Source organism: Lepidochelys kempii, chromosome 2, assembly GCF_965140265.1.
Source record: "Lepidochelys kempii isolate rLepKem1 chromosome 2, rLepKem1.hap2, whole genome shotgun sequence".
NCBI classification, from domain to species: domain Eukaryota; kingdom Metazoa; phylum Chordata; order Testudines; family Cheloniidae; genus Lepidochelys; species Lepidochelys kempii.
In genome coordinates, this window is record NC_133257.1 from 76,423,159 (window position 1) to 76,449,482 (window position 26,324).

At 41.1% G+C, this 26,324-nt stretch overlaps 1 protein-coding gene across 6 annotated transcripts in view; it reads left to right on the forward strand.

The window, feature by feature from the left end:
• The window catches only part of KLHL14 (kelch like family member 14), an 86,237-nt gene that overhangs the window by 1,103 nt on the left and 58,810 nt on the right, over positions 1 to 26,324 (forward strand). For all 6 annotated transcript variants that reach the window (XR_012157227.1, XR_012157229.1, XR_012157228.1 and 3 more), the window contains exons 2-3: positions 645 to 1,616; positions 16,788 to 16,909. Coding sequence is in view for 3 of the 6 variants with exons in the window: in XM_073331290.1 (XP_073187391.1) it covers positions 688 to 1,616; positions 16,788 to 16,909 (1,051 nt within the window). In the remaining 3 variants the exon portion in view is untranslated. The remainder of the gene's footprint in view (positions 1 to 644; positions 1,617 to 16,787; positions 16,910 to 26,324) is intronic.

Genomic DNA, 26,324 nt, shown 5'->3' on the forward strand with positions numbered 1-26,324 from the left:
GCGCAAGCGGAGCGGCGGGAGCGCGGGGCAGCGCCGGCCCCCGGGCCACAGACGCGCGCGGGCTGCAGCGGGGCTAAGCGGAGCCCGGCGCTATAGAGCCGCGAGCAGCAGAAGGGAAGGGAGAGCAACAGGCTGGGCAGGGGGCCGCCGAGGCTGTATTGCCGCGCTGGGCTGACGCGGGGGGGGGGGGGGGGGTTTCTCAGCCAGCCCGTGGCTAGTTTCTCGGCGCATCGCAGAGTTTTCACATTTGAAAACAGCCCCCAACTCCTCGCTCCTCCCCTGGAAACAAGCACGATTTGCAAACTGTGTGTGTGTGTGGGGGGGGGTCCCCAAGCCGCGCGCCTCCCTGCCCCTCTGCTTCCCTCTGCTCCCTAGTTGCACAAGCCCTGTGCATGGAGGACAAAGCCCCCGCGCCAGGCACCGGCCCCAGGAGCTTGTGCAGGCTCCAGCTCCCAGATGCACCCGGCGCCAGCTTGCTGCTGCTGTGCATGGCTTTAGGGCCCTTGCTCTGGGGAGGGGGCGGCTGAGTGGAGTGGCTCTTGCGTTGCAAACATGCACATCTAGCAATGATGAGTGCTCCAGGCCTGCTGTAAAGCTCTGTGTTTATTGTTGTCCCCTTCCCTTCCCCTGCCTCCTTTGCCCAGCTTGGAGGAGGGTTTAAAGGCAGGTGCGTTGAGGCTGCTCGCCATGTCCAGATCCGGGGACAGGACCTCCACCTTCGACCCCAGCCACAGCGACAACCTGCTGCATGGCCTCAACCTGCTGTGGAGGAAGCAGCTCTTCTGCGACGTGACCCTGACGGCCCAGGGCCAGCAGTTCCACTGCCACAAGGCCGTGCTGGCCTCCTGCTCCCAGTACTTCCGATCCCTCTTCTCCAGCAGCGGCGGTGGCGGCCACCCCCAACCCCTGGCGCTGGGGCCGGGCGCTCAGGACGGGCTGGGCCTGGGGGCACCCCCCAAGGAGCAGCAGCAGGAGGAGCCGGGCACCCCTTCTTCCTCCCCCGAGGACAAGCTGCTGGCCAGTCCCAGAGCCATCAACAACCTGGTGTTGCAAGGCTGCTCGTCCATCGGGCTGCGCCTGGTGCTGGAGTACCTGTACACGGCCAACGTGACCCTGTCCCTGGACACGGTGGAGGAGGTGCTGTCGGTCAGCAAGATCCTGCACATCCCGCAGGTCACCAAGCTGTGCGTGCAGTTCCTCAACGACCAGATCTCGGTGCAGAACTACAAGCAGGTGTGCAAGATCGCCGCCCTGCACGGCCTGGAGGAGACCAAGAAGCTGGCCAACAAGTACCTGGTGGAGGACGTGCTGCTGCTCAACTTCGAGGAGATGCGCGCCCTGCTCGACTCGCTGCCTCCCCCTGTGGAATCGGAGCTGGCGCTCTTCCAAATGTCCGTGCTCTGGCTGGAGCACGACCGGGAGACCCGCATGCAATACGCCCCGGACCTCATGAAGCGGCTCCGCTTCGCCCTCATTCCGGCCCCGGAGCTGGTGGAGCGGGTCCAGTCCGTGGATTTCATGCGCACCGATCCCGTCTGCCAGAAGCTGCTGCTGGACGCCATGAACTACCACCTGATGCCCTTCAGGCAGCACTGCAGGCAGAGCCTGGCCAGCAGGTAAGGAAGGGGGAGCTGGGGAAGCTGAATGGAGGACAGTGGCTGGCAGGTGGGAGGGGGTGATTCAGCCACGAACTTAGTGGTTTTCAGTAAATGCCTGGAGGGGTAAAAGTTGAGTTCAACCTGAAAAGATCCAACAAAGGAAGAGAGGTGGGGTGAGGGGCATGCAGCGGGGAGGAGGGAGCCCCCTCTAGCACACCCACACACTGAGCTGGGGGCGGGGGGCAGACACAGCCACAGGTATCGGATATAAAACCCACAAGCGCATTAGAAAAATGCCAAGTCTGTTACACCCGAAAGGAACAAAAACGTGGGTAGTGTTGTTGACCCATTAGTTATGATCTGTGCGGTCAGTTTGATATGGAGTGATTGTGCTGTGCAGCTAACGTTTCTAGAAGGTTTTGCTATAGCCCTAGCTAGCTGTACCTCTTTGTAATATTTTAACCTACCTTCGACTCCGGAAAAGGACTTTTGATTAATGAAGTGTCACATGTCTTCAGTGTCATCTTGTTTAGTACAACCCAGACAAAGATGGACATGAACGATTGCGGTGCTACCCTTTTCCCCCAGCCCTGCCAAACAAACTTTGTTTTGTTCCCTCCCCTTTTCTCAGTGATCAGAGAAGTTGCTTTGATGCCGAAGTTGATGCTGATCTGTCTAATATCTGAGAGCAAAATGCTTCTGTCTTTTAAAATCTCTCCATTCATTTATGAAGCTAGGACACGTCTGACCGGAAACTGACTAGGGTAAAGAGAGGGAGGGGGTAATTTCTCACTGCATACCACTGTCAGTACTGGGTGGTTGGAAATACAGCAAAGTGGAAAAGATACTATGCTGTTTTCCAGACACTACAACACCGTATAGTTTGGTATTTACAAAACTATTTTTAGAGGTGTGTATTGCAAACAGGATTACGATTTAGTAGCTGCCTCTTAAAATATAATGTGGGAAGAAGACTGTATGGGCAAACAGCCATGATTTACTAGCATCAGTTTTAAATCCTATTATGAGCTCCCAGGGCTGTTTGCATTAGGAGTTAGTATCTTGTCAGCTTCCCATCTTTCTATTGTGGTAATCACCACAACTCCATAAGATATCACGCCTAATCCATAGCCTTAAAGTGTAAAGGTTAGATTTGACTGTGCATGTAAAGATTCATAACTTGAGAACTTCTTGTAATTATTATAGGCCATTTCCCCCCAATTCTATCTCTTTAAAGAAGGGGATGCATCTTCAGTACAATACAATACATATATTTAAATCCCATTAATTGATTTTTGTAAGAAGAATTGCAGTTATACTTGTTCTGATATTATTGATGTTCAGATAAATTCCATATTATGCATCAAAACTTGTGACTTCATAATGTTTATATCTATGACATCTCAGTTATTTTCGTGTTAATGAGGTAATGAATCGTGATGTAAAAGACTGACAATGTGAGGTTAGTGTCAGGAGGTGAAAGCATTCCATATAGTTTAATGAGTAGTTAGTAAATAGAAACTAAATTAAAAGGATATTTGAGGGGTTTAATTTTTCTTCCCTTACATGTATACTTCATTTTGTTCAAAAAATTGAATGATATAAAGCAAATACGATGACACAGTATTACAAAAATCAAAGCATGTTTAGAAGATTTTGCTCTGCATTTTAACTATTATTAATATTAAGTGGGCTATTATTAATACCTGGTATTCATAGGAAAGAGTGGTATAATATTAAGATTTTAAATGACATGATATTTTACTGTTAATGCAGACTATTTTTTGAAAATCTAATTTTAGTATGTACCCAAATGATTTAGCTTTAGAAATACTACAAGTGCCTTCTTTTATTATCTCTGTTTGTCTGTTTTAGGGATTTTTTGCACCCATCACCAAAGTATCTAAATGATTCCCATTGGTAAATATCGGAATAAAAAAAGAATACAAACACTTGTAGCAAAAATTATTTCTGGTAAATATCCTTAGATTTCAACATTCAGAACAGTTGACTTTCAAAATGCAAAATCCACTACCTGTTTCAGTCTAGATTCCACACACAACCCTGGGGCATGCTGGGGCTCATGTCCTGTCATGTCATGTCCTGGTGGATTGCTGAGATACCAGGCTGTTTGGTTCAGTGAAGATACCTTCCAGCTTCACTGGTCCATATCATTTGAAGGATATGTAGTGGTGTTCTGACCACTGACTGCTTACAAGTGTCATGGATGCTGTAAGAATCAGATACTCCTGGTGCTGGAAGCGGTCTTTTACTTAAAGCAGGAAAGTACATAAAGGATTGTACTTAACAGACTTAAATTGGCTCCTAAATGGCAGTCGTTTAATTGGCTAAGAGAGACTATGAAAATCATTTTTTTTATTTAGAATAGGTCTGGGTATTGTTGATAATATTCCAGACATCCTTATATTAACTTTAAAAGGTGAATAACACACTGTCACATTCTCAACTTTAACGTATGTTTAGAAACAGTATTGTAACTAGCTTCTGTTTTGTTTTGAGAATCACAAGTGGTATGTCTAAAACATTTTAAATCTAATTTTACAAACATACATACAACCTTTCATAAAGTGTTAAATATTAAAGTACCAAAACAAACTAGGATACAGAATGCATTTTGTGTATTTTCATATTTGGGACTGGATTGCAGAGCACAGAATTGATAATGCTCAGTCAAGATCCATTGTTGTGTCTTGATGATCTTAAGGCCACCTCATTGTTCCATCAGATTGTACTGATCCACACATGCCTTTAAAAACCCAGATCCCTCTCTCTTAGCTATACTGGCTCTGAAGTTCTGACAAGAGTGAAAACTTATCTACTTACTTTACTGACTAAATATGACTCAGAATACATACAAAGCACTGGTCTATTGCATAAGAAGTACTATTGTACCTAGTGAAATGAAAGAAATAAACAAGGACAAACTTATACACCTATCCAGACAAGCTTTTGCTGTCTGCTAGATATAGTTTTGCTAAAACTATGATATCTGATAGGCTTAACAATCAGTGAACATGTTATTTTTAAGAAAAAAGACATGGCAACATTTTCTGGAATTATGAATTTGAAAAATAATATCTAAAAATTACTGAACAGTAAAATAAATGGATGGAAAAAATATTTGTAGGATTGTCAAAGTTCACTATGGTTTCCTGGGAGCAATAATAATCTTAATAGATTAGAACTTCAAAAAAAATTATAACAAAGGTTATTCAAAAAGGATTCATGGGTCTTTAAGAGATAAGTTACTCCCTATGTACACTAAAGTTTTTAATTACTGAGAAGTAAACAGCACAGTGACATAGACATCTGCTTGGTAAGCATAGAAGAAATCGGGAAGATCCCACACACACTAAAAATTCACCTGATAACTTTCTTCCTTACTTAAAACAACACCTTTGTCTCTAATGTACTACTTGAAAATTATAGTACACAACTACTTTGGGATTTGACCTAGTCACATTTCTTAAATTCTCACCAAGTAGAAAGAGTAAATGTCAGAAAGCTTAACATATGGTTGTTTTGCTTTTAAAAGTAACTACATAAAAATGGTACCATCTTACTTAATAGAGCTGTCCCTTGAATGTATTCTGAGTCATATCTATTTACTTTACTGCCTAAAATAAGTTTTCACTCTTTTCGGCACTGCAGAGCCAATATAGCTATGGAAAAGGGAACGGGGTTTTATTCTGGCTCATGCAGAAGGAACAGAATTATTTACTGAGTTCCAAATGCAAAATCTGTATTGTTGCAGATACATGAACTAGAAAGAGTCCAGTTTGACATTCATGTTGGATTTTCAGGAGTCTCAGTTAGTAAAAGAAAACAGATTTCCACCTATAAACCAAGCAGATTCTTTCTGGAAGCCACAGAGACAATAAAGATGGAACCTCCCATAATGACTTTTTTCCAAAGTTACCTTTCAGACTACAACTAAACTGTAATTTTAAAGAAAGTTTAAGAGTAATATTCCCATTAAACACTGGTATGCTAGAGGCTTGATCCTGCAAGGTGCTGAATAATCAGGCTGTGATTCAGCAGAGCACTTAAGCACATGCTTAACTTTATTCTGATATCCCTTTTACTGATTTTGCGCTGGTCACTTCTCTGACTTCTTTGCTCCTGATGTAGGCCCTGGTTCAGGCAGGTACTTACGGGGAAAAATTAGTGGGTGCTCTGCACCCACCAGCAGCCAAGGCTTGAGGCAGCCAATCAGGGCCTAGCTGGGCCAGTATAAGAAGGGCTTCTAGGGAGTAGCTGGGTAAGTCTCACTCCAGCCTTGGAGTGGGGAGTATGTAGCTGCCTGGGAGCAGAGCAGAGCTCAGCTCAGCTCAGCTCAGGCCTGGTGAGTCCCCAGGCTGAGGCCTTGCGGAAAGCCAAAGGAGGTACTGGGGCTGCAGGGAGACAGCTGGGCCAAGAAGGGCAGCAAGTCCAACCCCCTTGCTGGTGATGAGTGGCCATTACAAACTTTAGTCTGCCTCAGAGAAAGGGGGCTAGATGATGACTGGCAGTAGCCACTGAGGCAAGGTGGATATAGGGGTTTGGAGTTCACTTGGAAGGGGAGACCCAGAGTGTGGGGGTACTGGTGTAGGCAGCACCCTAAGGAAAGGGGCACTGGGGTCTGGGATGGACACAGGGCCTGAGGCAGGAGAGACACTGGCCAGGAGGAGGCGCTCCAAGTGCTGGAATTGAGTTAATTCTTGGACAACCAGCAGGAGGCACCACAGCGGTGAGTGCTCTATGGGCTACAGGCCCGCTCACAAACTTTGGGGATTCCTAGGAGATCCACCTGAGCATTCAATGAGACCTTCTCCCCACAGTGGCCCACTCCTTCAGAACACTGCTCTAACTGCAGTTGCCCCAGAAATTCACCTAAAGGAGGAGCCCCATCAGTAAGGAGGCTTCATGGAACAAGCAGAGGCAGGCTGTATTATCTTTTACATGTTAGTACTATGGAGCCAGAGGGAGGAGGCTATGCATGTCTCCCAGTTGTACTGGTGTTCTGAGTGGGAATCCCCCCGAAATCCATTCTTCTGCTGCCCTTTCCCCAACATGCATCCCAATCCCATGGAGGGTAGAGGTAAGGATGGCTGAAGGAGGATAGCCTCATGCACGTGTTTCCTCCTGCACATGGATCTTGAAGGCAGAGAAGTTCCTCAAGGAAGGAAGGAGAACTCTGAAATTCTGAATCTGTAATTATTGGCTATTGTAAATGAAAAGTCTGCCTCAATAGAATCATTCAACTCCATATTCAAGAGTGATAACCAGCCTGGATATTTGTGAGGAAAAGCTGAAGATAGAAAATAAAATCAACATCTAATGTTTTTTTCCCCAAGAAAGAGATCTGAGTTCTGTAAAACACACATTGAGGGAAAATCCCAGTAAAAATAAGATCACTATTTGATAGTTCAGATAAATCTTAGAAAATGGAGTGAAGTCCCTCTCTATCCCAAAAAGTGAATGCAGCTTCATCCCTGACAAAAGTCATGATTATTCTTGCACAGCAAGATATTCTCCCAAAAGAAGAAACATATGGGAAGTTAGAGGGGCCCCTTAGGAGAAATTTTGGGCTGCAGTCCACTGTAGAGCTGGTTGGGAATTTTTCAGCAAAATGTTTTTTCTCTGGAAAATGCTAATTTGTTGAAAACAAAACTTTTTGCAGGAGTGGGTTAGTTTCAATTAATTTCTTCACTCAGAAATCCACTCCATTTAAGGCAACTTCACTTAAAATCAGAATTTATCAAAACAAAATATTTTGATATTCTCTAAACAAAGATTTCAAAAAGATCAAAATGAAATGTTTCAATTGACCTGAACCGATTTTTTTATTATTACATTATTTATTTTATAACTAATTTATAATTTATTATTATAAAACTAATAACTAATAATAATTTATTATTTATAACTCACTAAAAAATTTCAAGTTTGACTTTTTGTCCATATTCAGGGTGGGAACAATCTTGAAATCTGTCTGGTAAGCCATTTCCCATCTAGCTCTACTCACCACTGGCTTTGCCCATCCAGCTCCTTCTTACATCCACCACTGGCTTTGCCCATCCAGCTCCTGTAACAAAATAAAATATATAGAAGTTTCAAAGGATAGGAAGTTAAAATCTATCATCCAAAATACTTCTTGGCATCATTTTTCGTAGCTGAGATAATCACTGGATCCTGTAACTTCCCTTAAAGACCATAGCACCCAGTATTGTCGCTAGTAGATATCTCTTGCTGTGTCCTTGGAAGGCAGACAGCCAACTTTGAAGAAATATTATCACCTGCCAAGTTTGAAAGAAGCAGACTGTTCAGGGAGAAGCTGGGAAAAGTAGAAGCTGATGCAGCAGACAAAAAAATATAAATAAATAAAAATGTCTTTCCTTCAGAAACCTGAGAGGAAAAGTAGATAACTATCCTTAAAGGAACAGACAGCTCTTTTAGAGCTCCTATGGGACTAAGGGAGAAATTTTAGAAAGAGCTCAGGATACAAGAGAAACACGTTTAGGATCAGAGGCAATGAAGGAGAGAAATCAAGCCAAGATCACTTCTACTCAGATAACAGCAGTAATTCTCATTTCCTAAGACCAGCTTCCTAATGAAAAGGAACCATAGATAGCAAGAAAGAATAAATTGAGGTAGAGTACCCCAACAGCCACATACTGTTATGAATCAGGCTGTAGTCAGTCTTACTTAATGGTCAGGGCAGGAGATTGGCCTAGTGGAGCGGAGGTGACCAAGTCTAGTGGCAAGAGCCCAAATCAGGAGCCGAGATACCAAGTCCAGGTAGTGAACCATTGTCAAGAGCTAGGAATCAGTAGTCAAGCATCAGAACCAGATTATTAGCTGGAGCAGGTGCAGGAGCAGGAATCTGGAACTCTGAGCCAGGGGGAGAAAACCAGGGGTGGATCTAGGAACACAGAGCAAGAGGCAGGAGCAGGGAAGGAGCTGAGAGTAGGGAGCAGGACCAGGAAAATGGCTGCAGGCATGGAACACTATTAAGCAGCCAGGGACCCTCCCCTGCTGCAGGGTTTAAGGGTGTGTCTGAAGGCAATGAGCTGGGTCTGGGTTCAGCTGTGGGGACCCTGACACATACTTCCAACATTGTAATCAAGCAAAGGCCCATATCATCAGGAAACTTAATAACATTCATAGATCTTTTAAAGGTCTACATGCCAATAAGACTGGCACGGAAGGTTTCTATTATTCACTTACTAAGCTAAACATTGTGAGTATAAGTTCCTTCCACTGAGATCAGATTGAGTTCCTCAGGGATTCATTGGGTTGTTAGTAGACACGGTTGCAAAGCTCAGGTCTCAGTGAATTTACAGATACTGGTGCTTGGATGACTTTCTAGTGTGGATATAATCATAGGAGTATAGGAGCAAGTATAGGAAGTGACTAACTCAGCAGCGACAGAAATACAGAAACATGGATTCATAATACATTTCCACAAAAAGAAGCTGGTTTCAACATAGTCATGACACAAGATGAGAGATGCCTTTGACAGAGAAAAGATTCAAGAAGATAAGTTTGGCTGGCCATTCACAATGGAACACGGGCAAAGAAAGCATATATTAGTGTCTGTCTCAAGCTACAAGGAACAGTGGTTTCAGGTACTGATATAACAACCTTGGCAAGATTCCATATGCGATAACTACAAAGATTCTTTATGAAGAGCTGGTACCAATCTCTAGTCAACATGAATAATAAGCTAGTAATGCAAGGAGACAATGATGAAAAGGTCATTATTGGATGTTCCTCTGACAGAAACAGTAATAATGGAGGCCAACCTTCAAGGACAGCAGCCCATACTTAGTTCATATAACAACACAGGGGATCTAGCCACCAAATGAGAAGATATTCAATCTGAGTGTCCTGGAACTAAGAACAGAGAAGCCTGCTATCTTAACTTTTCAGAATCAACTCAGAAACCATCACAAGTTAGTAACAACATGAAACCAAGCAGTGATTGCGTTAGTAAAAAAGTCTGAAAGGTATTCAGAACTCCGGGTCACCTCAGGAATCATTAGTCTTAATAGACTGGGTGGAAATTCCATATTGACAATCATATAGGAAATGTACATAAAAGGAAACAAACATTTTAAAAAAGCATACTGGTTAGCAGGCAACCTCATCAACAGTGCTTTAATCATGAAATCTTCAATCATATTTCTCATTGATACAGTCAACCTCAAGTTAGACTTCTGCTTCCAAGGTCAATCACAAGACAAAGATTAAATTTTTTTTTCTAGGAATGAGTATCTTATCTCTTATTTATTTATGAAGTACTTATCCAGTGCTCTGTGTGCTGGACAAAAATGAAATCATTTCAATAGATCAAGAGGATCACAAACAGACATCAGTCCCCACAACAGTTCACTCCCCCAGCTTGTTGTTCTTTACTGCCCCCAACCTCTACCCAATGTCATACACCATTTCCTGTCCCAGATCCCCAAGCCCTCAAATAGTCTGCAGGTCAATCCCCAATCAACCCTTCCTCTCCCAAGGAAATGAATGGCGAAAAGGTTATTTCTTGGAGTCATCAAATGCAGGCTTAGACAGATGTAGCTATTAATTCTACTACAATATATACGGTATATTGTCTCTGGGTACTCTGCTAAGCAGGCCTATACAGAGAATAAAATCAGAAAGAATATCTACCATCTTCATGGCATCAAACTGAATGAGAAGACTCTGTTTCTTAGACTCAGTGATGACATCAGTGGGACCACCATTCAGTTCCTCATAGATGCCTCCTCCTAAGGAAAGGAATATGTTGGAAAAAAAAATTGTTCTAACCAAATCATTTATGGGATATTGTTGTGTAAGGAACCTATAGAGCACACTTCAGGATTTGACTAAAATTCATATATTGGTATTGAGACAAGAACTGTGACCCTAAGAAAAAAATATTCCCCACATCCCAGACTTCCTACAGAAGGGCGTGCCCTTAGGGCACACTTTGAGTACTCTAAAAGTTTAGACCCTTGCTCTGCCAGTTGAAGAAGAGCTCTGTGTAGCTCCAAAGCTTGTCTATCTTACCGACAGAAGTTGGTCCAATAAAAGATATTACCTCGCCCACCTTGTCTCTCAGTTATGTTAGGGTCAGATAAAAGATCCTAGATACATATACATCCCCAATTAGTTTCTGAATCTAATAAAGCCTATCAATAAAATTGTGTCCAAACCGAAACTTAAATTTGGTGTTCCAAACCGTCAGTAAGCCCACATTTGAACCTCTGTATCCTGGTATCTTCTGTCTGTTAAATGAATGTTTCTAGTCATGTTTACCTGTGAAATGAGAGGGTCAGCACGGGGTATGTTAGCCTTAGAAGACCTTATATTGTATTCCCACAGCATTAAGGTAGTTCTTAAAACATCCCCGCCACTTATGTCCAATGTCAATTCACCAGCCACAAGAGACTGTCTTCCCAAATTTCAGCCCTAAACCGGAGCATGAAAAAGGAAAGCTGTGGTGTAAATGTGCTGTGAAAAGAGTTCTCAAAATGCCCATAAAGAGTAAAAAAGAGATGGATGAAGCCTCTGAACTTACTTTGGTTTTGTATCTAAACTGCAAAAGACAAAAAGCATCAAAGTAAACAATCTTCAGATGGCTCATATCTTGCATTAAAAGAGGCTGTATAGAACTTGGCAAGGTGGTTCTTTAGGGATTTATAGCAAATTCTGCAAGACCAATACCCTCATCCAAGAGGATGGCCACAGCAGCAGAAGAAATTTGCAGTGCAGCAATCTGATTCTCTGTTCGGACTTTTGTTAGGCGCTATGAACTGGACACTGTTCCATCCAGATGCATCTTTTGGGAAAAAAGTTTTCCAAGAACTGTCATGGACACAGTGGGCCAAACTAAACCCTGGTGTGACTTCATTTAAACTAATGGACTAATAACACATGGGCTGAATGAGGCTGTATTTTTAACTTTTAGGTCAAATCTGAGCCTTAAAACAATTATTTGTTTATACTGGTAACTAACCCAGCTCATTCTGCCAGTATCATTTCTTAGGACTCTTACTACTTATTATTTTGAACAGTGCTAGGTTGGCCTATATAGGCCCCATTCAGAAAAGTACATAATTGACTTCAGTGGCATTTAAACATGTGCAAAAAGGTGATCGTGGCTTACTGAACTGGGGGTCACATTTTTTAGCTACTAATTTCTGTTCTTTGATTGACATAACCACCAATCTGGATCCCCCCTAAACTGCATTTTTCTTAATTACTTTTAATAGCATATACAATATGTGTAAAGAGTTAAGATTGATATTTCTGGATTTTATTCCAATCTATTCTTTAAACATTAATATGATGTTTTCATATTCAGTTTGGAATCTTTCAGACCTGGAATAGGTGGGGTTTTCCTTCCTTCCCCAACAGAGAGACTTCTGAACTGCTATGAGTAGCTACAGAGATGAGGAAAGCCCAGCAGGGGGTGGTTAATCAGAAAAAATTAAATCAGCAAGGAAGATATTTTCCCTGGTATTGTTTTACTTTAACATGGGGATGGCAGGACTGCATACTTGCTTTGGATGGGGACTTTATGTCAGGACTTCTGAGTTCTGTGCCTGTCTCTACCACTGCATAATGATGAGCAAGTCATTTAGACTATATCTATTTTACACACCACTGGCAGGGCAGCATGTAGGATGTGTGAAACTTCATGCTGTTGTGAAAAGCAAGAAGCGTCCACAATGCGGTGGATAGCTACACGTGTCAGTGAAATACTCAGGCAGCAGGGAAAGGCTTCAGTAGTTTCCTGCTGGCAAAATCTTTCACTGCAGCAAGGAAACGGTCTGGCAGGGAGGAGGCACTGGGGAAACCCCCCTGCCAAAGCTTTTCACTGTTGCCAGAGTCTTTACCTGCATCAAGGAAAGGCTCAGTAGCAGGGAGCTACCTGAGCCTTTTTCCCTGCCTTCCTCCTGCCACAGTCTTTCCCTACTGGTGAAGCCTGTTCCTGTGGAGGGGAAAGGTTCTAGCAGCAAGGAGGCAGCAGGACACTACACTGCTAAAAATAGCAGTGTAGATGGGAAGGTATGGCTTAGTTGAGCCATGAAGGGTATGTACTCATGTGCATATCCACACCCATCAGGCGTGTCTTGGTTGTACTCGCCTAAGTTGTGTGTCACCAGCTCCACTGCAGTTATACCTGTGCTAGGGTGGCTACTGAACACGCCGCCAAAAGAAGAATGCCGTCTAGGCATGCCTTTCGGCTAAAATTTTCAACCTGTGAACGTAAAGTTAGCTTAGACTACTAAATCAGTGGCCAGGTTTTCAGAGATGCTGAGCACTTACAGCTTCCTTTGACGTCAGTAGGAGTTACGGGAATTCAGCATCTTTGAAAATCAGTCCACTCATATAGGTGTTTAAAGATACAGGTTTTTGTGCCTGACTTGAGACATCCAAGTTTTAAAATTTTGGCCTTAAAATATTTTTGCTAGACTTTACACACCCTGAAATAGGTAAAATAAATTCCACATGGCTTGGGGTTCGGTGAGTCTTAATTAAGGTTTATTAATTTTTTTGAGATTTTCATATAGAAGCAGCCATCTCTGTGAAAATAATAATAATAATAATTAACAGGAGTATGTGTCTGCATTGGGTAGAATAGACCCCGTGGAGCCTGGGTGTCAAAAAACCGTTTACAGGAAAAGTTACTTAGAGTAGCATATATCAGCTTTTAATACTACACAAGCATGCCTGCTACGGTCAACAACATTTCAACGGCCCCAGGTTGGGATCTACTAGTATTAACTAAGTATCAGCAAATATAAATAGCCATATGAGTGTGAATGTGAATCACATCCTATTAATATGTCATGTGACATACAATACTATGAAACACAGACTATAAAAAGAAAGTTTCAGTTGCAACCTGAAGTGTTTCAGATGATAATTGCATATTATCAAAATAACAAATCAGTAGCAATGTAATAGGGAAAATATCTCTCTTAGGGTTCTGCTAGCAATCACATGAGCTTTAGACTCTGCTTTTATCTTCCTGTTTTTATTTAATTACATTAATGTTTGAAAATAGGTTACTGCCTATGAACAGTGAGATGTTTCACGTCTCATGTGCGTGTAGGTTAACATTCTGCTGTAGTACTGTTACTGGATGTAATATCAAACACGGTTAAAGTATGATCCAGTAAATAAAAATACATATTTCAAAACCTAGACTAGATGCATTTACTCCAAAGATAAGAAAAGCACCTTTGGATCTAGTCTACCAAGCCAATAAAGCATGCTTTATAAAGAAATATCGACACTTGTATTTACCCAATACATTGGAATGTTTCTGAACATAAATCAATTAAATAGTGCACGTTTTAGATAAAAAACATAGTAATTATCTGAAAGATCCAGATGCTTTTCCTCAAAAAGATCCTGGCTACTGAATTCATACGAACTTTTATAAAGCTATTCTTATTTACCTCATTGACTAAAACATTTTAAAAAAACATTTCTTTTATAGATGTGTCACTCCCTCTTCAGGATACTGTAAATATACAAGTTGGGTTTTGTTTAAATAAAATTGAGGGTGGATTGCATGGTGCCAAAGTCTTGAAATTCAAAGTTAAGTCTGACATATTCTGTGATTCTGTGATTTCATTTTGCACCTTAGCCATTAAGCCTTATTTGTTCATTGGATTTTCACCATGCTTTGAGGAGAAAGGAGTTTATTAGATGAAAGTTGAAAACTGAAATATGTTCCTTTATCAACTAGATCTTACAAGAGCATTCAAATTTTTATAATACAAGTAGAATTGATCGTGAGATAACTATAACATACAACACAAGAGGGTTGGAATAAACAATTTATTCTCTATCATTAGGGATGATCAGGCATAACTAATTTATGTCTCCAGTTTTCTGTGCCACTAGTTACATGTGCAGTCACAAAAAAAAAGAGTTTAGCATTCTCTTATGTTGCATATTTTCTGTCTACCATACTTTCATTAAACATCTTTCTTTGGAAGAACTGAATATCTCAGGGAATTAGTAATATATATGGAAGCTTTGACAGCTAAGTTATAGTTTGAATCCGGTCCATTCTGGCAATGACTGTGAGCCAACTTCTGATCTTACTTACATATGGAGTCTAGCAGACTGGTAACAACCATCATCTGACAATAAATAGAAGTTTTGGCGCATAGGCCAAAGACTGAATCGTCAGGAAGACGGAATGACTCACTCCAAATCAGGGTTCAGGCACATTGGTAAGACAGTGGAGAATCTTGCTCTGTCACTGTCCCTGCTATATAAATTCTGTACATAAAATGAGGGTTTCCATTTCCTAAGCTGTCAGTTCGGCAATTTACAAAAGCCTTAGATTTATTTATTCTGAAATTAATTTATCTGTTATAGCATCCCCTATCTGTCTTTCTGATGTTGTATTTCCCAAATATCTAGAACTATAATTGTACTCTGTGTAGCAACATATCACAGTACCATCCGAAAGGTTTGATTCGTAACCTTAAAGTAGATGGAATCTCCCATTGTACATTCTCTCTCTGATTAAGATCAGGTGGGATAGCACATATCTAAAGGCAACGAATATTGAAAGAAAATCAAAACTTGCTAGAGTTTATTGTGCACAAATTTTAAATAGGGTGCAGTATGAACATAAGTGTAAATTAGTCTCTCAGACAATCACAGTCTTGCCAAATAATAATGTAAACTGTATTTTAAAAAAATAGTCTATGGACATCAGTGATAAGGCTCCCTCTACTGGAGTGTATTACTGATAATGGGGTTTCTGTGCAGAGAGTTCACCCTGTTGTTGTGAGTACAAAATTTAGTGATAATGGAGCTTGATTAATGGAGTTCTCTGGCTTTCCTTGCAAGGAATGTTCATTAAAAATATGTAAATTAGTGCCAATAACACCATTCTACTCAACAAAGCACTGGTGTATAGCAAGGGTGTATTATGGCAAACATGCTGTCCCTTATGGACAATAAATAGTATGGATGTATTTTAAAATGCTATATCACCATCATATATAGAATGAATTGTTATATCAGGGTTCTTTATTTATCATTTTCAGGCTTAGGGTGACTGATAGTCACTTAACATATACTTGAATTTCTATTAAAGCATCAGGACTCATCTGGGGGTCTAGGACTTCCTTCCCCTCTTCACATACAATTGTGCTAAATCCATTAACATTGCAAAGAAATGTACGTTCATCAGGTGTAGTGGTGGAGTCCAGGGTGCATATAACTGCTTTTACTGCATATGAGACATTGCAGTCCTATTCTTAAGAACTGCCAAGCAGATTGGGAATCACGGTCACGGTTAATAGCAGCGAATTGCCAGTTCTTGATGGGTGGGTAGTCACTCCTTTCAGTGGTTGCCCCCTGGGGGAGAAGGTAGAAAAACAGAGAGAGGGAATTAGAGTGACTTTGCACAGTCGAGCAGGTTCATGCCGCTGGATCAGTAGCAAGCATTGGCAGGGCTCCACTCTGGGGAGGCTCACAACAACATCACAGTCTCATTTTTACCAATTGGTGTTGCTATAGCCAGTGGTGCACAGGGGGAGAGCAAAGAAAATGGGGGGATGGAGGGGAGGGAATGGGAAAGCAGGAGTCTGGGCTAAATTAAACAAACAAAAAAGTACTTGTAAGTTAGCGTTTAACCCATAACCGTTTGCCTGGTGCTACTAATTGTACTAAACTGTAGTACTGGAAGTTCAGTGTGTGATTAAAGAGTTGGCTCACAAACTCTCTGCATAACCTTAATTTTTTCAAGGTTCTTTGAGTGTAGAATGGCTTATAATAATGATTTTGACTAATACGATTTTTGACATGCAACTTTAATGCTTAACCTTAGTACAACTCCAGAGCATTTCATGTGTATTCAGCTGTAAAGAGTGATGATTTAAAGGGATAATATAAGAAAAAGGTCGTTCTAGAATGAACCTCTAACAAATTGCATAAAGGAAGCTGCTTATTCCATGAGTAGAGGGATATGCAGCTTTTCTGATCATTTTTCTGCTTGGTTCAAAAATTGTTGAGACATGATTGGGGAAAGAAATGCAAAAAATGAAATAGAAAACTGCAAGCAGTGAACATTCTTTTGATGGTTGTGATTTTGTTGCCACTAAAAATACTCTACAATAATATAGTTATTCATCTTTTCTCTTGTTTTGGGTGAAGAATTCGCTCCAATAAGAAAATGCTGTTATTAGTCGGAGGATTGCCTCCCGGACCTGACCGGCTACCCAGCAATTTGGTTCAGTATTATGATGATGAAAAGAAGACATGGAAAATACTGACAAGTAAGCGGTTTATTTTTTGTAGAGTTGTCTTGATGAATCTAAAACCATGGTTAATTAAATTAGACATTTTATTGATTTGTTTCCCTTCAGAGATTTGTTTATGTATCACAAGAGGTTTCACAATGGAGCAATAAATTGAGATTGCAGAAGATGCTAATTTTGTAATGGAATAGGCCTAAATTAAAACTGGCTTAAAATCATTCCTGTAAGTTTTTAAAGTAAACTTGCAAAGCTTTCGTATCGCAACACATATAAGCTCGTATTTTTAAAAAATAATGTGAAGTTGGAGGCAATTTCTCAGATTCAGATCTCTGGCCTTTTAGAACACATTTTCTGTTGTGTTTTGCACTTTTGTTTCCCTCTTCAGCCTTTATGTCTTGTCCATTGTCATTAAAGGTAGTTTCCCCCATTGTCCTCTACATCCATTGCTTATAGCATATTAGTGGTATGTATCAGCTACAGTAAATAGTGCTTAGAGGCTTTATGTACAGAATTTTTCACCCCACAAGTGTTTGCCTTGAGCATTGAGATTTGGAATGTATTGTTATATTGGTTACAATTCCCAAACTAACTTGGTCATGGAATCAAATCAGGTTTCAGAGTAACAGCCGTGTTAGTCTGTGTTCACAAAAAGAAAAGGAGTACTTGTGGCACCTTAGAGACTAACCAATTTATTTGAGCATAAGCTTTCGTGAGCTACAGCTCACTTCATCGGATGCATACTGTGGAAACTGCAGAAGACATTATATACACAGAGACCATGAAACAATACCTCCTCCCACCCCACTCTCCTGCTGGTAATAGCTTATCTAAAGTGATCACTCTCCTTACAATGTGTATGATAATCAAGTTGGGCCATTTCCAACACAAATCCAGGTTTTCTCACCCTCCGGCCCCCACACACAAACTCACTCTCCTGCTGGTAATAGCTCATCCAAAGTGACCACTCTCTTTACAATGTGTATGATAATCAAGGTGGGCCATTTCCAGCACAAATCCAGGTTTTCTCACCCCCCCCCACACACACAAACTCACTCTCCTGCTGGTAATAGCTCATCCAAACTGACCACTCTCCTTACAATATGTATGATAATCAAGGTGGGCCATTTCCAGCATAAATTCAAGTTTAACCAGAACGTCTGCGGGGGGGTAGGAAAAAACAAGGAGAAATAGACTACCTTGCATAATGGCTTAGCCACTCCCAGTCTCTATTTAAGCCTAAATTAATAGTATCCAATTTGCAAATGAATTCCAATTCAGCAGTTTCTTGCTGGAGTCTGGATTTGAAGTTTTTTTTTCTTAAGATAGCGACCTTCATGTCTGTAATTGCGTGACCAGAGAGATTGAAGTGTTCTCCGACTGGTTTATGAATGTTATAATTCTTGACATCTGATTTGTGTCCATTTATTCTTTTACGTAGAGACTGTCCAGTTTGAGCAATGTACATGGCAGAGGGGCATTGCTGGCACATGATGGCATATATCACATTGGTGGATGTGCAGGTGAACGAGCCTCTGCTAGTGTGGCTGATGTTATTAGGCCCTGTGATGGTGTCCCCTGAATAGATATGTGGGCACAGTTGGCAACGGGCTTTGTTGCAAGGATAGGTTCCTGGGTTAGTGGTTCTGTTGTGTGGTATGTGGTTGCTGGTGAGTATTTGCTTCAGGTTGGGGGGCTGTCTGTAGGCAAGGACTGCCTGTCTCCCAAGATTTGTGAGAGTGTTGGGTCATCCTTCAGGATAGGTTGTAGATCCTTAATAATGCGTTGGAGGGGTTTTAGTTGAGGGCTGAAGGTGACGGCTAGTGGCATTCTGTTATTTTCTTTGTTAGGCCTGTCCTGTAATAGGTGACTTCTGGGAACTCTTCTGGCTCTAGCAATCTGTTTCTTCACTTCTGCAGGTGGGTATTGTAGTTGTAAGAATGCTTGAGAGAGATCTTGTAGGTGTTTGTCTCTGTCTGAGGGGTTGGAGCAAATGCGGTTGTATCGCAGAGCTTGGCTGTAGACGATGGATCGTGTGGTGTGGTCAGGGTGAAAGCTGGAGGCATGTAGGTAGGAATAGCGGTCAGTAGGTTTCCGGTATAGGGTGGTGTTTATGTGACCATCGTTTATTAGCACTGTAGTGTCCAGGAAGTGGATCTCTTGTGTGGACTGGACCAGGCTGAGGTTGATGGTGGGATGGAAATTGTTGAAATCATGGTGGAATTCCTCAAGGACTTCTTTTCCATGGGTCCAGATGATGAAGATGTCATCAATATAGCGCAAGTAGAGTAGGGGCATTAGGCGACGAGAGCTGAGGAAGCATTGTTCTAAATCAGCCATAAAAATGTTGGCATACTGTGGGGCCATGCGGGTACCCATAGCAGTGCCGCTGATCTGAAGGTATACATTGTCCCCAAATGTAAAATAGTTATGGGTAAGGACAAAGTCACAAAGTTCAGCCACCAGGTTAGCCGGGACATTACTACAAGCTGTCAAGAACACTATCCCCAAAAATGGATGGACTGAATGCATCCGATGAAGTGAGCTGTAGCTCACAAAAGCTTATGCTCAAATAAATTTGTTAGTCTCTAAGGTGCCACAAGTACTCCTTTTTTTTTTATAGGAATGAAATTTGACAGCTGATTATTTAAATGGATACTATCCATTAGTTTGGGGGGAAAATTGAACCCTACTAACATTATATGTATGTTCCGGTAAAGAACATTGTTCAGATTCTAAATTAATTGGCCCCAGTTCACACACAATGTAATTGAAATGACTGAATTTGAGTTACGCCATGGATGAATTTGGACTAGTATCTATTTTTTAAAAAAGTATCATTCTGAACTTCAAGAAGTTTTTAAAGAGTATTTTTGTGCATCTTACCAAAATAAAGCATATTCTTTCCATTGCCCGCTAGCAAGCAGTTATCTGAGGGCTTGTCTACCTGGAGTAGCAGTGCGTACTCATGTGATCCACAATAACTGGTCTGTGTAGACCCTGCTGGTGTGAATTCAAAGTTCCCTAGTGCATGCTCGCCTAGTACTTTCTGAAATCTAGTTTGGTGAGAGCAACCAGACTGTAAAACAAAACTGGAGTTACACAGAGTGATTTGATTAGCAACACAGAGTGATCGGATTAGCAGAGTGATTGGATTACTACTGATGAGTTGTAACTCAGCTGTTGCATCCCCACTGCGTTGCTAGCTCAAGCATCAGTCCCGTTTCCCCCCCCCCCCACATCCCCCAGCAACTGATCTACCTTGAGCTTTAAAGCACTACTTAACTTGAGGTAGAGATTTGTGTATGTGGACAGGTGTCAAATTAGAGGTAACACTCAAGTTATAACTCAAGCTAACTGTGCTGTGAAGACACACCTTCTGTCATATTGGGGACACACACAAAAATCAATATTTGCACAGTGGAAACATTCAAATGCAACAGGGATATCTTCTTAGAACATATTCCACATACCCCCTAAATAATGAAAGGTAACAATTTAAAACCCTTTTGAAAGGTTGAAATAGCCATTAAGCTGTTTAAAATTCTATAACCCACCACCAACACCACCATTACCTAGTTCACCACAAAGCAACACAGGAACCCAGGGAAACAAGGAAATGTGAGTAGAATTTTTTTCCAGTTCTCTCCATTAAAACACAAACTAACACTACAGAACAGTGGTACATAAACTTGAAGAGCAGGAGAGGAATATCACCAGTGAATGGATTTAGAGAGAATCAGAAAGTAATCACAGCACAGCACCCTGACATTGCATTGCAGTCATGGCGTTGCATCAGCATGTGTCGGGGTGTTTAGTTATCACAAGATAGTGCCAACCTATATTTGTTGCAGAAGTAGCAGGAGACAAATATTGTAGTGCAGTTCCAGTACACTGTGCCATCTTTATTTTCTGTTGTAATATCTCTTTTATTCGTAACCCATAATCTGGGTTCTTAAAAACGAAATATTTCTCTGGCTCTCTCTCCCACCCCATCCTAGTGCATAGTGTCTGAAAAAAAGAAGTTTTCCTATTTTTACCCCAATTCCTGACTGCTAGGGAGGGAGGAGAGAGTCCTCTTCTGTTTCTGTCTTACCAACAGGACCAGTTCAGACAATGCTGCCCATCCCAGAGCCACAGGGCACCCCCAAGTCATGACACCATCAATTGAAGTGAAAAATTTACTGCTCATTCTGCAGTGAACCATAGGGTGGAGCATGAACTGCATCATGCTGACAGAGTGCTGTGATAAGCCTCATGGAGATTCAGGATTTCTACCTCTTTATCTCATTAATGGCTGAGATACAATGGATGTTCTTCCTTAACAGAAAACCCCATCAGCGGTTTTCCTAACATCCCTCATCCACTCACCAGAGGCCAAATTCCATGCTCATTTACACCAGTGTAAATCTTAAGAAATGCCACTGACTTCTGTAGAGTCACTTTGGATTTACACTGCTATAAATATGCACAGAATCTGGACCCTGGTTTGTCCATATTACTTATTCTCCCCTCCTCTCCCTTCACTCCTACAGGTGGTGTGTCATCGGAGCATGGGGCGGGTGAGGGTGGGAAGAGAAGATAGCAAATGAAATCCTGCAACTGGGAGACTATATCAAATGACTCAGAAAGGAGCCCCAGATATTCTTGAACTGGGCCTGTTAACCCGTTAGAGAGAGGTGGTTACCCTTACCTCTCAGAGACTGAGTGGCTTTTACACCAGTCCATTTGCTCAGTGCTCCATGAGATGTCTTATGTGAGATACAAGTAGAGCAAGAATATCACCCATTGGAAACCACAGACCACACAAAAACCATGATACTCAGGGGTATGAAAAGAGTTGCAGGTTGAGCACCACAGGTGTTGAGCATGAGAGCTTTGCAAAATAAAAATTTTGCTTTGTTCACGCTAGATGACTAGATCTGTTGGCAAGGATTCTGCCCTCTTGTCTGTTCCCGGCTTCGCAAAGCAACTAATGCATCAGGACTAATGGGAGTAATTCTGAAGGTATCAGGAAAATAACTTACCTTTTTCATAGGACCAGAAAAGGAGGGGAGACATGCACCCATTTCCCATTTTAATGTCATTCTTTATAAGCAAGAATGTTATGGCTCATGGGCTCATTAGATTTTTTACAGTCCAGTATTATTGTGTATTTTCCTCCTTTCCCTGCTTGTACTCTTCTCAGAGTGGCTGTTTCTTAGGCTTAGGAACAAAGGAGAGAGAGGGAAGTGTGGCGTTTTAAAAGAATATATTGGCATCGAATTTTACCTTCAATGGGCTCAATTCTAATTTGAGATAAATGGATGCACAATGCTATATATCTTGAAATATTTGTTATTGCACATTCATGTCCAAGCACAGTAAAAGATTTTACAAGCTACATGATAATGTGTAGTGAACACATTTAATACACTAAACTATTCTTTGCTGAGTCACCCAGATTCTCACATGTGTGCGCACACGCGCACTCACACACTTTAAAGTAATTGGGTGTTATCTGTGTCTTATAGCAGCAATAGGCTACTACTGCTGCCAGTAGCACTAGTTAATCTGGAACTGACAGGTGTTCGGTGGCCCCAATTAGCAACAGAAGCATTGCCCTGCTGCTTGTGCTTCATCACTTACTACCCTCTCAATACTCCTTTAAACTGAGTAAACTACCTGGTGGGCACTGAAGATGATTCTTTCAGTATCACATCCCCATGCCTGCTGCGGCTGCTGCTTATATTTTAATTATCAACCATAAAACCTGCCAGGAGTCCCCTTGTTTAAGCCTAACACCTTACTTTTTCTTTGTAACTGTAACATTTAAGATTGATTGAATTTTTAAAAATATCCAATGTTTCATTTGTTACAATTATTGTAGTTTAATTTTAAGTTTCAAAAGCCAGAATCTATAAAGATTTTTTTGTGTTCAGACTTGCATAGCACTTCCAAAAAACCCTACTGCTAAGGCAATGATGTATTACTTTCACTTTCATTATATGTTTTTAATCAGAGCGTGACTTCACACTAGACAAAGCGATGCTTTATGCATGGTCTCACTTGTTTTTGCTAAAATCTTTTGACGTGATTAATTTTTCTTTAATGCTTTTGTCTTGTTGTAATGGTAAGGATGATGGGTGTAAACCAGGGCAAAAATACATGCTTTTCTATTGTAATACCGCTTAGCATTTAAAAAAAAATCTTAGATGAAAGAAAAAAAGATCACAAGACTCTGGTCCAACTGGAATTAAATTTCTTGCTACCTGAACATAGACTATAAGAGATTAAAAAATGATGCAGTCATTGTTTTTATTTTTACTTTCGCTATTTCTTGAATAGCAATATATTCATCTGCATGATGAGAAGTGATGAGAAGATGGTATCTTACAGATTTCTGGATATACAGTGAATCCTCCCTTTCAATGCAGGATTTTCTTCTTTAAAACATGAATGGCTACAATATTAGCAAATATTTCTGAAAGCTTAGAGGGCATATTCCATTCGGTATTAAACTGCAGCAGGTCTTTCTTTCACATCAGTACTTCTTTCTTCAATAGCATGCTAACTGGAACTTTCATAGGAACACATCATACAGTTAAAATCACAAAGGGGATTTGATAAGCACTGAAAGTAGTGGCAAATACATCTGTGGGCAATAAAACATTTGTGCTCAATAAGTATACCAGTTTGGGTTTTAAAACAATTTAATAACCAACATCCTTTGTCCAACCAGAGTAGTAACGTAGGTGAATGTAAGAAAGGGTGACAGTGAAGTATTCAGAAAGACATTGGATTGGAGAGTTTTATTTCTCTCTCTTTTTCGAAAGGACCAGTCCTTTCTTTCTTATTACCTCATCCTTATTTTAATTACCCTTCTGTTTTCTGCCCTACCGTTTGATAGACTTACTTGTTTAGGGTTGCAATGTTTGGACCATTATACACAGAGAAGTGATGGACTGGGAACTTTTGAATATCCTGCTCTGTGCTGACTGAACCCACTCTCCCTTATTCCAACAGCCAATCACACAACATCTAGAGGGTGTTGTACATTTGTTCTCCTCTATGTCTATGACTCACTGATAATGATACACAACTAATCACTTAGTTCATTCTGTGTACTCATATAAAAGTAGCCTTTCTTCTCCATCTTTCACCAGATCAATTCCACTCTGCTGTTTTCAATTCCACTCCAGGTTATGTCATCAGTGAGGTAACCCATGCTTCAAGTAATATGGTATGGGTTTTTACCATATTTTGACCTAGCAGGCTCTCCTTGGCCATTTGCCTCCACAGTCCAGCCCCTTTTTGCATCTGCCACTCTGGCTCATTCAGAATATAATTTAAAGATGTCTCCTTTACTATAAACCTCCTTGTATCTTAAATAATAGTACTTTGCAATTATATAGCCTCTTTTAGTCCATGTCAGTGGTTCTAAATCCACTTTTTAAAGCTGCACGAGCATTATTATTTCTCTATTTTATGAAGAGAGAAGCTGAGGCAAAGGGCAGTTAAATGACTTGCCCAAGTTCACACGGCAAAAGTCAGCATTAGAGAACCCAGGTCTCCTCACTCCCCAACCTGTGCCATGTCCGTTGGACTGTGCTGCTTTCCCTTCCCTTCTATGTTCCATGGCAGCTCACAGATATTTCGTTGCACCAACTTTTCCCACTCATGACAGTATTTTTTCCTTCCTGGACTCACTAAGCACGGCATTCTCCAGCCTTCTACTCTTTTGGAGTGGATTTGAAGTGTAGATTCCCATGGTAAGCCTTCTATCTGAGGGGTCACTAAAAGAGTTTCTTGGCCCTTGACATATTTGTAAACATTTGGCCACCTTTTCTTATCCATTCCTGAAAACCCCTCTTTTGTTTTTCCTTGCCCATGTTGATCACTTCTATAACATCAGTTGTGCATTTGTCTCTCCATTTAAGATTCTTGGGAGACATTTTTAATTGTTGAAATGCCATTTGTGCCTTTAAGCCCCCACCCCGTAAATAAATGAATTCATCCACTATAGAGGTTTTGCTTTTTAAAAAATAAGATTAGAGCAGTTTTGAGGACTTCTTTTTGCCAGAGGGGCCCCCCACACTTGATTTATAATTGAAAAAAAACAATAAAAGGTGGTGGGGAGCGGGGATGAACTAAACCTCCTGATATGTCCTCAAGTTTGTATTTATCATTTACATGCGTAAATCATACACATGTGTACATCAAAAATTTAGCTTGCTGAGCAATTCTTGGCAGCCCTGATAAATTTCAAATACCTTACTCCATTCACTCCGTAGTCTCAGGCACCAGGGCTTCTGCTTCAGTGCTGTGTCGAGGTTGGTTTCAGCACTGCATTGAAAAGCTTGAGCAAGCATTGGCACATTACGAAGGCAGAAGCCTTGACACTCCCTGCTCGATGGATTTAATAAATGCTTTGGAGATCTATAGACGTAGTGACCATCCTTCCACAAACACACACACACTGTCTCTCCTCAATAAATAAATGCAATAATTACATTAAATGCCACTGTTTTAGTATAAATTCCTTCTGTTTGTTCCATTCATATATTTAGCTCATTTTTAAAAGGTTCAAAACAGCAGAGCACAAACATGAAAGAAGAGACACAAATACTTAGAAAAGCTCATATGAGGGGAACAAATGTATAGTAATATGTCTGAATTTGGGAGTCTTATTTAATGTGACCAAGCAAATTTCCAACAGGTGAGAGGTTTATACCACATGGGCAAGTGACAATATAGCTGTGAGAAGCATGAAGACAGTCAGGAGTAATTTTTGTGTGTGATAGGTTAGCCACACAACTCTCATTCTGAGCATGATGCATGGGAATTCAACCATGCAACTCCCATTAATGATGCATGCCTGCATATCTAAGAGCAATATGGAGCTCTGAGAATGAGTGAAAATACAGCAAGTTGTCAAAATGCATGCTCTATTTGTATATTAAATATTTTTCTCTCCTGCAGTACCATTTGAAATAATTTCCAAGAAATGTCAGCACTCTTCCTTCAGCCTAGGTATTTGTCTTTTTGATTATACTATTCTTAGCTACCACTTTTACACTGATGGTATTCAACTGTTCTTATCTTGAACAGATAGTGCCTGGCTTGACCAAGTAACCTTGTGGCTTCATTTCATCTTCTGTCAGCTAAAAGCCTCAAAGACAAAAATGCTTCTCTTAGGCAAGCAAAGCATCCTCCAATAACTCAGTTCCCTCTACTTATCTTCTTGACTCAGACCTTCTGTTTGTCTCCCCTATTCATAATCTTGGCACTGTCCTTGACTCTGGACTTTCCATCTCTTCCCATATTCCATGTGTCATCATATCTTGCTGTCACCACCTCTACAACATTGCCTATATATACCATTGCTGCAACTCCATCTCTATCTATGGTTTCATCTCCTCTTGATTACTATATCCCCCTTCTCTATTGCCTTCTG